Source organism: Diospyros lotus, chromosome 2, assembly GCF_014633365.1.
Source record: "Diospyros lotus cultivar Yz01 chromosome 2, ASM1463336v1, whole genome shotgun sequence".
Taxonomy (NCBI): domain Eukaryota; kingdom Viridiplantae; phylum Streptophyta; class Magnoliopsida; order Ericales; family Ebenaceae; genus Diospyros; species Diospyros lotus.
Genome location: NC_068339.1, coordinates 24202672 through 24215488, shown reverse-complemented (window position 1 = coordinate 24215488; position 12817 = coordinate 24202672). Strand labels below are relative to the sequence as shown.

Here is a 12817-nt window from a genome sequence, read left to right as displayed (position 1 = left end):
TATCATGTGTTTTTTTTTCCTCAATATTGAAACATACCCATCTCTTTCAAGTGCATGTGAACTTTCTTACCATCTGTTACTTTTTTTCTGAGTCTCTTTCAAGTGCATGTGAATTTTCTTACCATCTATTACTTTTTCCTCAATATTGAAAGATACCTATCTCTTTCAAGTATATGTGAACTTTTTTAGCATCTGTTACTTTTTTCTCAATATTGAAAATTAAAGAGACACTCCACCTACTCACAAAATTAGATGGAATTGAAAGAGACGGATAGAGAAGCTGGAATATTGAGAATTAAAGAGAGACTCCACCTACTCACAAAATTAAAAATATTCAAAATTAGATGAAATTGAAAGAGACAGGTAGAGTGTCTTACCATCTGTTACCTGAAAGAGACGCATTTCTATATGAAATATTTTTCGTTTCCATGCAATCTACCACACAGAAAGTAATTGAAAGTCAAATTTTGAAAATCTACCACACAGAAAGTAATTGAACGTCAAATTTTGAAGTAGTTGGCCTTCATTAAAGGCGAGGTCAAGCTCAATTGGTCGTGTGGCTGCGGGGATTCGAGCCCAGGTCTCCAGGACCACAACGTGAAATTCTTACCACTAAACTACAGCCACCAGCATTTTTTAAGTCTTTGAAATACATTTTTATATTAAAATAGTTTTCCTGTCTCTAGACAATTCTTTAAATCAAAAATTGAAATTCCTTACCCAATGGCCCGTAACTTAATCCCAAAATTTTTGTAAAGGGATTAAATCACAAAACCTAATGATAGAATTCGAACATAGAATCAACACCGACTATATAGTGGCTAAATCTAAGACTTCTTGAAACTAATGCATGTCCGGTCCTAATCGACAGACTATACTTGTAAGCACCCCCACCTGGATATCCCCAACCACTCGAACTATCCGAACGGGAGCACTTACGAAAAGAGAAAGAATGAAGCACAAGACAAAAATCACCCTAGCATGCATACACAAAAAATAAAAACAACGAAAGCGAAACTAAACACATGCATGCACTACGAGTACCCCGCTAGCACAGCCGTCACATAATAAATAAATAAACATAGACTCCTGTGCCGACATACACGAGACTCGAGAAAAGATATGGCACAATACAAAATAATAGAGTAAATCCTACTCAGACATCAGAGTTGATAGGGACTGACGAGACTGCCTGTACACTATACCGACTCTGCCGCTAGAAGTTGACTCCCTTGCCCATGGCCCACGCTGCCACTACCTGAAATGATAGAAAGCAAAGTGAGTCGAGAGACTCAGCAAGTATAAGAAAAGAAAGGCTAAAGGCTCCATAGAACCAGAAAACTTCCCCAGAACACTAACCCCCAAGTACACACAAGCCATGAGACGGTATAACATAATAGTATAGCATAATAAAAGCACATACCGGTTCTTGAGGCCCACACAAGACACTTGGCACCCAAATCCCATACCAACCTGTCGCTGCTCTGAAAGGCAACAAATATCTCCAGCAGCCTGTGCGCGCCATCCCGGGTCGGTACTCCTGCCACCCGTGTGTCCGTGTCGATACTCCCGACACCTGAGCCATAGGCTCCTTCGGAACGGTCCTCCTGTCCGAGAACTAATAACTACCAGTAACCATGCAATGCGCATAGAAATGCAATGGTATAGTGAGCATCAACATGATACACTGGTGCCCATATATCCAGGCATCAGGCCATGCTCCGCCCACATAATAAACCACACGCGATGCATATGCCCGTGTTGGATGCAACCTAACCAAGCTAGAATGTCTGTGTCCAAGCATACTTAATAAATGAATATCCCAACATGCAACCCGTACCCATGTGCATATCAAATCATGAACAGTAATATAATGAATCTAATTGTGCAATAAATCACATACTGGCAGAGTTAGTCAGCAGTGCCCGGCACCGGTCAATGGCTAGTGACTAGGAGTGTCCACCCGACAATCCACATCAGGGTCATACAATAGTCTACCCCAACTTCACCAAACAGTCAACCCCTGCTCTACTGCTCGATAGCTCTAACTGAACCATAAATAAATCCGAGAAAACCATAAATAAACCCGCACATCTAGGGACCTAGTCTCCAGACTGGTTCAACATCATTCCCAAAAGGAGTGGGGGCGGTACAAACCCCTGTAGGCTCACAACAAATAAAGTTCAAGAAGTCCTGGATTTCATTTAAAACAAATGACTAATAACTCAATAAACAATGTTAGACACCGAATTAGAGTAAAGGAGAGGATAAAATACGAGAAATCACGGGGTCTTTCACGGGAATTAAAGAACACGAGGAGAGGGTTAGGAGTTTGCCTTTACGCGGTCGTTCCTTGCCTTTCTTGTACTCCTGCTGTAAAGTAAAACATTTAATAACGATTAATAAAATCGTGGCTGTAAGCACCCCACCCGGATATCCCCAACCACCCGGACTACCCGAACGGGAACGCCTACGGGAGGAGAAAAAGAATGAGACACAAGACAAAAACTACCCTGGCATGCATACGCAAAAATAAGAATAGCGGAAACGAAGCTAAACACATGCATGCACTACGGGTACCCCGCTATTACAGCGGTCACATGATAAATAAATAAATACAGACTCCTATGCCGACATACACGAGACTCGAGGAAAAACCTGGCATAATAAGAATAATAGAGTAAATCCTACTCAGACATCAGAGTTGACCGGGACAAATGGGACTGCCTGTACACCATACCGACTCTGTCGCTAAGAGATGACTCCCTTACCATGGCCCACGCTGGCACTACCTGGAATGATGGAAAGCAAGGTGAGTCGAGAGACTCAGCAAGCATAAAGAAAGAAAGGCTGAAAGATGAACATATCTAGAAAACTCTCCCCAAGATAAACCCCTAGGTACACACAAGCCATGAGACGCTACAACACAATAGCATAGCATAATAAAAACATATACCGGTCCTTGGAGCCCACACAAGACACCTGGCACCCAAGTCCCATACCAACTTGCCGCTACCCTGAAAGGCAACATGTATCTCCAACAAACCTGCGGGCGCTATCCCAGGTCGGTACTCCCGTCACCCGTCCATGTCGGTACTCCCGACACCCGAGCCAGAGGCTCTCTCGAAACGGTACTCCCGTCTGAGAACTAAATACTACCAGTAACCATGCAATGCACATAACAATGCAATGGCGTAGTAAGCATCAACGTGATACAAGGCGCCCATACATCCAGGCATCAGGCCATGCTCCGCCCATATAGTAAGTCACACGCGATGTATATGCCTGTGCTAGATGCAACCTGACCAAGCTAGAATGTCCATGATCAAGCATAACCAAATCATGATAATCCCAACATGCAGCCCGTACCCATGAGCATACCAAATCATGCAACAAGAATAGAATATAACCAAGTATGCTATAATCACATAATGGCAGAGCTAGTCAGCAATGCTTGGCACCGGTCAGCGGTCAGTGACCAGGAGAGACCATCTGACGGCCTAAAATAGACCGTAAGACAGTCACACCGTCACCGAACATCCGATCCTTACCCCCACTGCACAACCGCTCTAACCGATAAACAATCAAAAATTCAATAATAATACCCGAACAGCTAAGAATCTAGCCCCGGGTGAGTACGGCATTATTCCCATAGACTTAGGGGTGGTACAAACCCCCGTAGGCAACCAACGAATAAAACCCTCGAGACCAGTTTAATAAATTAAATTTTAAAACAAACCATTTTAAATTCCATAATTTATTAACAGCCGAAACCAACGAATGGAGGTCAAATAAATTGACATCGAAAGAATCGACAATGAGGGTATAAAGAACTTGCCTGTATCTAGTCGTTTACAGCGTTTCCACGCTTGAACATCACCAAATTAATACACGCTGAAAATAGCTACTTTCAGTCTCTCTTGTGCTCCCGATGCGAATTAAATCATTTTCTTGTCACTTTTCATGCCAAGACAATCCCGAAATCGCCTTTTTTTCCCAATTTTTCATTCCTTTTCTTTTCTTTTCTTTTTCTTTTTTTTTTCTCCTCCTCTTCTTCTTCTTCTTCTTCTTCTTCTCTCCCCTGCGCACGGCTCGAGCCCATTGACCGCCACTGCGGCCAGCTCCACCGCCACCGGTCCCCGCTAATCACCGCACCACCACCGCCACAGCCGGCTCCACCACGGCCACCTGCACCTCGCGCAACCGCCTACGCACAGCTGCCCGCCATGGACGGCCCTCGCTGCTCTAGCTGCTGCAGCCTTCGGCTGCTGCTTGCAAGACCTCCTCGGCCGCCCTCGCTCGCCATTGGCCGGCCATCGAAGCTTCCACCCGCGCCTCGAGCTTCGGCATCGTTGCCATGGCCGCCATCGAACGCGTCAGCTCGCTACCAGCCCTCCTCGCGCTGCAACTAGCCGTCTCCCTCGATCATTCTCTCTTCTTTCTCGAGCCTTCATCTCTCCCTCTCGCGCGATCCCTCACTCACCCGATCTTCTTCTCTCCATCTCCCTCACCCAATCTCTCGGCCCATTGATCTCTCTCTTTCCTCTGTTTCTTCATCTCGCCAGAAGCTTCCTTGAGAGACAAAAGCATCAATTTCTTTTTGATGCTTAGCACACGCGCACCGCCTCTGAATTTAATTAATTTAAATTAATTTAGGTAAATTTAATTTAAACTTTTATTATTTTGGGGATATTACAGCGGCTCACACTAATTAAATCTAACCGTATAATATAAATAATTTAACCATCTAAAATCTCATGTAAACACACCGTAAGTAAAACCCCAACGAATCTTATATTTAATTTAAATTATATCACACCAATAACATCCTCAATCCTCAATGTATATAATTAATTAATATATAATAACAGCAACTCACTAATATGCAACATCACTTCATGCTTAGCTTATACACATAGGAAAGTATGTATATCTTTTATTAATAGCATAATATATACTCTCACGCACACAGTGAGCCCACTCCTTGCACACAGTAAATCAGTATATATATATACTTACACACCAAATTAATACACATAACATAACATAATCACTCAAACTTAATAAAATCAAACTTATAATTAAATTCTAACCGTATAAAATTATTAATATATAATTATTTACTTACCCGAGTAATTAAACCACAATTAAACTTGATTTAATCCTCAACTTCTCCCAATTTCCTCATCATTTCCAGCCTCAACGCGTCAACTTCTCCCAATTTCCTCATCATTTCCAGCCTCAACGCGCCATCTTCTTCTCCCGAAAGCTCTCTGCTCGCTCACTATTTTTCTCCCATTTAAGCTTCAATTGAAGCATTAAATAGCCATCTAATCCCATGAAAAAAAATGGGCAAAATACATGGCCAAATTGGCCTTAATTTTCGTGCAGCAGAAGACGTGGGAGAGCAGCCGCAGAGGCGCACCAGCGCGCCACGCGGCTGCGCAGTGGGCTGGCACTGGCGCCCCAAAACGGCGCCGTTTTGGGCCGCCCCTGCTGCCCAAAATTAATTTCTTCTCCTCGCGGCGCCTGCCTTAGCTCGAACCCGCGCGCCACTCGGCCAGCCCCCATCTTTATTCATGTAATGCACTTAGTTAGTTTTATAATTAGTCTCGGCCACTTTCGCAAATTACATTTCAACACCTAAAACTTCCATTAATTGCACACTCGCCCAACTTTCATTTCTTTCTTATTTCACTTACACCCTGACATTTCCAAAATTCCACTCATTTAATTTATTTTTCTATTTCCATAAATACTCCCAAATAAAATAATTAATTACCCTTAATTTCCTATTTCCTCAAAATTATGTAAATAAATATTTTTTTTAAATCTCCAAATACCAAATAAATTAATATTTTCTTTAAACTCACAAATATTCTATAATCACCACAAATACAATAATTAATAATCATCAACCAAATAATTCAATTAATTACCTTTCATTCCTTATTTCTCTCAAACCACATAAATAAATACTTCCTCTTAAATTCTCAAATATTCAATAATGTCCTCAAACACCGATTTAAATAATTATTATTTATTTTCAAATTTTGGGATATTACAATGCTAATGGAAGCTCTAGACAATTCTTCATCTTTGGTTTTATCAATAACATCTCATAGGTTATAGTTATGCAATTAACTTATATAAAATTTAAGAAATAATTTAAATAATTCTGCATTCTCTCCCAACCATACAATATTGTTACATTTCATATTATTATTAGAACTTTAAAAAATAAAAAAGGTAACTGTTATATAAAAAATTATATATTTTTTAATAACTTATTTAAAAATAATTTATCTATAAATTTGATAGTGAAAATGCCTATTTTTTCAAAAATAATTTATTTCTTCTTTGGAAGCTTGTGATAATAGGTATATGATAATCTTTTCATGTTATGTTAACCTAATTTATTCTATTCAATATCTAAATACCAAATTTGGTGAGTGAGTGAACCCTATTAAATTTAACTTATTCTTAAAATACTCTCTAATATTTTAAAAAAAAATAAAATTCATCAAATAATTATTTTTTTGAAATGTATGTTTATCCAATGTTTAATTTTTAAATACATGCATCAATTTATAATGAAATCCTTTTATAGAACTATAAATTATTTTATAAGCTCCGACCGAGCAGAATGTATGGGAATATAGAAATCAATTAAAAATCAATGAAAGATTTTTTTTTTATTTTAATCAAAATCTTGAGCGGTTTGGTTACAGAAAATAAGAATTTCAAAAAATATAGATGTGGATTTTTTTTATTTCATCTCAATTTATTTATTTATTTATTTAATTTAAGTTTGTTTCAATATTGTTTTTATATCACACTAATTTTGTGTAATTTGATTTATAGACATTTTATGACTTTTATTAAAAATTGTTGATTTTTAAATTAAAATAATTTAATTCTTTATGCTAAAAATAAGGTCTCGTATTTGTATAATTGCTGCTAACTGACGCAGTTCTAGCAGGTATCGCTCGTAGCATCATCGCCTCTGCATGGGAAGAGACCATGCATGTTGTTGGAAGTGTCATTGAAGAAGCTGCTGAGGGCCGCCGTCTTGGAGGAGAAAGAGCACGGGATGGCGGCAAGGTTGGTTTTGTAGCTGTTGCGGGCCGTGCCATTTGGATTTGAGCTTGCTGAACAGATGCGGTGGTTGTTAATTTGATGGCTGCTCGGCTACAAAGCTGATTATTGGCAGTGTGTTTGATTTAGAAAAGGGGATTTAATTGTGTTGCCATGAACAGATATTGCGTTGATTAAACCTGAGGTCTTGTTCATTGACCGACTAAAGCCAATATCGTAAAATCTAACTGATGAGGCAGAAATCTTGCTATCTTTGGAGGAGGTCAAGAATGAAAGGAAAAGCAGGTGACATAATACTTATATATGTGGGGTCACTTTCCACCCTCTAATTCAGTTTCGGACACTGAAATCTCAAAAGACGTTGATTGCTTGGCCTGCTCCTTTGGAACAAAAGAGAAGATCCCAACTAGGGTTTTTGCAGTTACTCAGTTTCATTCCATTTACCTAGCTGTGTGGATTTTGACCCAATTCAAATCAAAATTTATTTAAGTTATACCCACCCAATAATATTTCCTGCTGCAAAGAATTTGACCAAATTAAGTCTCGTCAGAAGATGTCAAAAAATAACTGGGACAAATAAAGCAATGAGCCCATGTTCAAAAATGGCTTTATTTTTTCTACAGATGTCTCGTGCATCGGTAGTATCATCAAATTGCATCAAATTACTATACTAGACAGGCAAAACTTTATAGCCTAATATGCAACCAAAAGAAGTTGCCACTATGTTCAACAGCATACCCTATCTAATATAATCAGGTCATCTCACGAAAGAATGTCGTTGCTGAGGCCCAAGAGCTTCCCTGGAAAGGGCCACCTGAATTAAGCAACTGGAGGGCGAAGAACATGGTCCTGCGAGGTATCAACTGCAATGGGTGGCATCAACTGCCACATTGGAACTCCAGGGTAACTAATAAACGGCATCGCCAGTTTGCTGCCAACAACTTGGCCGGGGCCAGCAAATGGAGCAGGAATTGCAGAAGGGTGAGCCAAGAAGGCGGGTTGAGCGCCCAGCACTTTTAATTGCTGCTCGAGTTTCTCTTTCTCCATCTTCAGCTTCTGCTTTTCTTCTCGAAGTTCATTTTTCTCAGCCTGCAAAACAGAAGTTCCCTCAACCTAACAAACAAAAATAGTGTGTGGTTTGATTTACATAAATGTAAAAGGTGTTTGGGTGTGCAAACACTGAGGTAACTTCTTCCAACATAATTGAAACCAAACAGATAACTAGGCACACCTTCAATTCATTTATCTTCCCCTGCAAGCTGTCACAAGAATCCTTGAGTTTTTGGGATTCATCTCTTAACTGAGTCAGCATTCGAACAGCATCACTCAATATAACAGCCTTGTCCATTTTGGGTGTCCTACCAGGCTCCAGTATGGAGCTTAACTCGTGGAACCTAGAGATATGCAGAAGGTCAAACATAACACGAAATACTACACACATCAAGACAGGTCTTTGCACAAACATGTGCACACATTCGGCACGGGCAACAAAGACACCCACATAGAGAGGGGAAATAGAGACAGCATGCCTGTCATTCAGCCTATCCCTCCGCATCTTCTCCCTACATGCTTTTGAGTCAGATCCACTGCCACAACTTGATCCAGACCTCACCCTATTTCAGGTCAAAACAATACAAAATTAAAAAACAATGAGGAAAGACCTAGCAACCAATAGAGATTCAGCTCAAGTAATCAAAATGGCTGCAAAACCAAAATACTAACTACAGCGAATAAGAACCATAAACCCCCATCAGAAACAAGTATAAATAGTTGGAGGTGATGCCATTTATTACAGGCATGACTTTTTATTTAGCAAAACAATTAAAAGAGAAGAAGTTGACAATAACCTCTTTCTGGAGCCACATTCCTTAGCATCTGAATTTCCAAATGAGTGTTCCGCATCCATGCTGAGAACATGACAATCAAAAGGGTTATATGTCATGGGTTAGACCTTGATTTTTCTCAAAAATCAAAGGGAGTGCTGTGAGATTAAACAAAAGGTTGATATCAGAGTAAATTATAGCTACAACCACAGAAGCATGTACAATTACTTACAGCAGCATGTATGATGCTAAGGCAATAGTTATTCCCCAAGATAAAAGTTCAGACTAAGAAATGTTTCCACCATGAAAGCTGAGATCATTTCTATAAACACCAGAAATTCAGTAAACATTTTTTAATTCCAACTTCACCCAAACAAGATGGAAACAAAGTCATCTATGCAGGATGTGAAGCATCTAGAGGGTATGAAATAGAAGGGCTCCAGAGTGCGAAAAAAGCCCAATATATGTTTTAGGAACACTCCTCATTTCCCCTTCTTTGAGGTTAAAAGAGGATCATTCTACTTCTACATGGCCAGCCCAGCACCTTGACATACAAAACTTAACAAAGCTTGTATGTGTGTGCACGCACGCATCAGGTCAAAGATAATCAAGAACATCTTGCATAAAAACTGTCATATGCTATGCATCAACAAGTAGTAAGGCTGAAAAGATGCACACATTTACTGGTCACATTCCAAAACATCCACTACTTCACTGTGCCATGATTCATGGGTAATCCACCAAAAATTAGAGCTCATATAATTGTTCATTTTCAAGTGATGGAAGATTATCGATAAGATAATGTTGTCTTGTATCAAACCCAACCATTTAACAGTTTACAAAGTGCCAGAAATCAAGTATATCCTTCCCAATTTAATACTATTTACAATTAGAATGATGCATTTCAATCAGCCCGGACATAATACCATTCAAAGATAAGGAAGTACAGACTTTTCATCATCTCAACTATTACTCTGTGAACCTCTCTAGTTCAACACAACTAAGACTTCCACTTTATTTGTTTATCTTTCTAAGCCTCTGACATTAGGATTAAGGCTTGTGATGTTGTGGTGGTGTTGTTTCAAACCTCTAACATTACAACTGATGCCTTTTCATATTATTCTCCACTCACATACCCTTTGCTTGGGAAAAAAAATTATGGAACTAAAAATCTGTTCTTTTTTTAACAAAACAGGGGAAAGTGATGTCAGCCCTATTTGCAAACAACAAAACCTCACGACTTTATGCCTCATCTGTCATGCCCCATGCTTATCGTCCATCCACTTGTCCTACATTACAACATTTTAAGAGATGATAAATAATACCACTGATGCACATCAAACTGCTCTCTACAAGGCTGTGGAAAGGGATGACCTCAATGATGTTGAAATAATAATATAGTTAAATTTTTTTAAGTAAGGCAAGGCAGAATGAACAAACTAGCTTAAGTCATTGCAGCTTTATCTAACAAAGCTAATTGTTGCAATGATCTCCAAGGATTTAAACCCCATCTCATCAAGGCTCAACATGGTAAACCCTGAAGGTAGTAAATCAAACAAAACCAACACTAAGGCACGGGAGATAAAACAAAGAAGCCAATTCCCCCATGCTAACTCACGTTCATCTAGGTTCAATCTAAGCAAAGTTGACGTAAGCCAAATTTAAGTTACTAAGTAATCTAGCTCATTTATGATCAAGTATTGAATTCGATGGGTGGAAGTTTAAAATTCATGTAGCCAGCCCCACCTAGTGGGATTAAGCCCTGTGATTGTTGTTGTTGTTTAAGAGTACTTCATTCCAAACTACAACAAACAAGGTTGACAACATAGAGCGTGGCTTACACATATAGTTAATACCTAACAGCAATATAATAAGGATGAATTCACACGCCTACCTGCATGACATGAGATGGCTCCAGTGCTCCACCAACATAAAAAAATCAGGATGCATCATATGACAGAGATTTGAGACTATGACATTTCGTACATATACCAAAAGGTTAAAATTTCATATGCAATTTTATGAGCAAAAAAGCAGTGTCCTTTATGCACGGTCTCAGACAGAAGCCTTTTCAACTAATCAGCACAGATTTTTTAGTATTTCTGTTACTGGCAATGTTTGCATCACTGAGCAGTGTTCATACAGGACGCAAAAACATAAACATTCCTTGAAAAGTGACAGCTTGACAGAAAACGATAAACTTTTCAAACCCAAAGCAAGTGAAGGGTTAGGTTTCGCAATATTTTAACAAGAAATAGAATACGTGAACAAATCAAACTAACTTCAAGAATCACACACACGCATATCTACTCACACATATCACAATAAACAACATTGCCACACAATCACCGTCACGTTCAACAAATGCGAAGCCCTATCCCGTCAAAGAGAAGTAATTCGAGCTCGGGGACGAAGAAACACAGTAAAAACCAAAAAAAAAAAAAATTTATGGAACCTGAGACCAGCCGAAGCGGCGATAGCGCTAGAGCCCCAATCGAAAGCGGGGCCGAGAGAGGGAAGGTCACCGCCTGGAACGGATATGTTATCGATCAAGCCATAATCGAAGAGCCAATCGGAATTCTCCTCCTGAGAACGCATCACGCTCAGTCCGCCGGCCGGAAACCCAGGATACCCGGCAACAGTTGGACCGGAGTGCCAGATTTAATCGCCGGCGAACACGAAAGAAGCAAAGGGGAGAGTGTTTGGGGAGCGAGGATGTGGGGGGAATTTTTAATGGGAAAATGGGAAAGGTCAGGAATTGGTGGCTGTGGCGGGCGGGCGTGAGTAGCGAGTAACATATGATATATCCCCATCCCCCACACCAACCAAGGCGCCAATGTGGGCTTACGGCGGCCATTACCATATATTCACGTCATCTCCTCCTTATTTCATTTTTTTATATGTTATCTTGTGCTGGGCCTGGGCCCAGACTGGAAAAATACATTTAATTTGATTCCAAGTGACACCTTCCACTGACAAAAATTCATTCAATTCAAAGAAATAATTATTCAGAATCTATGTTATTACGTCGGCTTTATCTTGTTTTTTTTTTTTTTTTGGGGGGGGGGGGGGGGGTGGGTTAATTTGACTCAGTTTTGATGTTGTTTCCCTTAACTGGATTAATATCAAGTTAAATTCAAATTAAATTGTTAAATGTATGAATCTAATATGATTTTATATATGAAAATATTATATTCGTGTCAAATAACATAATAATTGTTCGATACAGACAAATTAAGAGAGGGAGGCATGAGACTAAGAAAGTGAGATCCACACATTCATCTCCTTATAAACTAATATTGTGCTTTTGTATATTTAAATAATAAGATAAATTTAATTTCTTTTATTCCAAATAAATTTTTGTATTTCTTTTAAATTGCTAAGATTAGAAAGAATGGGTGTTAATTAGATTCAAATTAAGCCAAATTTAAAATAAATATAATTTTTGAATTTCATTAGTTGATGATGAATCTGGAATTCATGGTCCCCCACCCCTCCTCCTCTTGTTCCTCCTCCTCCTCTCTGTGAGTGGAGTTATAGTGTTTTATCAACCTAATGGGCCAGCAATTCTTTTCTTTTTTTTATTTTATTATTAGCTTACTTTAACTTAATTTTGATTTGGTGAATGTTGTTTTCAACATAACCAATGTCCTACAAATTTAATAAAGGGTGCATTAATTACATCCAAACGCCTATCATTTAGGTCATTTGCAAAAACATCTTAAATGATTTAAAACTAGTTCTAGAGATTCATATGATTTATTTTTGTTGTTTAGACACAATATTAATTAAGTTATACTTTATTCAATTTTTTATATAACTATCTCTAACTATGATAAATAAAAATTAAAAAAAAAATATTGTCGATAGGTAAAAAGGCCACCCTATCAAATGTT

At 38.9% G+C, this 12817-nt stretch overlaps 1 protein-coding gene across 1 annotated transcript; it reads right to left on the bottom strand.

Moving 5' to 3' along the window:
• Positions 1–7691: 7691 nt before the first annotated feature.
• LOC127796011 (transcription factor ILR3-like) lies at positions 7692–11713 on the bottom strand. Its single transcript, XM_052328040.1, has 5 exons — positions 11377–11713; positions 8946–9005; positions 8628–8711; positions 8330–8492; positions 7692–8187 (listed from the first exon to the last, which is right to left on the bottom strand). The coding sequence occupies exons 1-5, from the start codon at positions 11517–11519 to the stop codon at positions 7918–7920; spliced, it is 720 nt and encodes a 239-aa protein (XP_052184000.1). The 5' UTR covers positions 11520–11713; the 3' UTR covers positions 7692–7917.
• Between the last annotated feature and the right edge of the window lie 1104 nt (positions 11714–12817).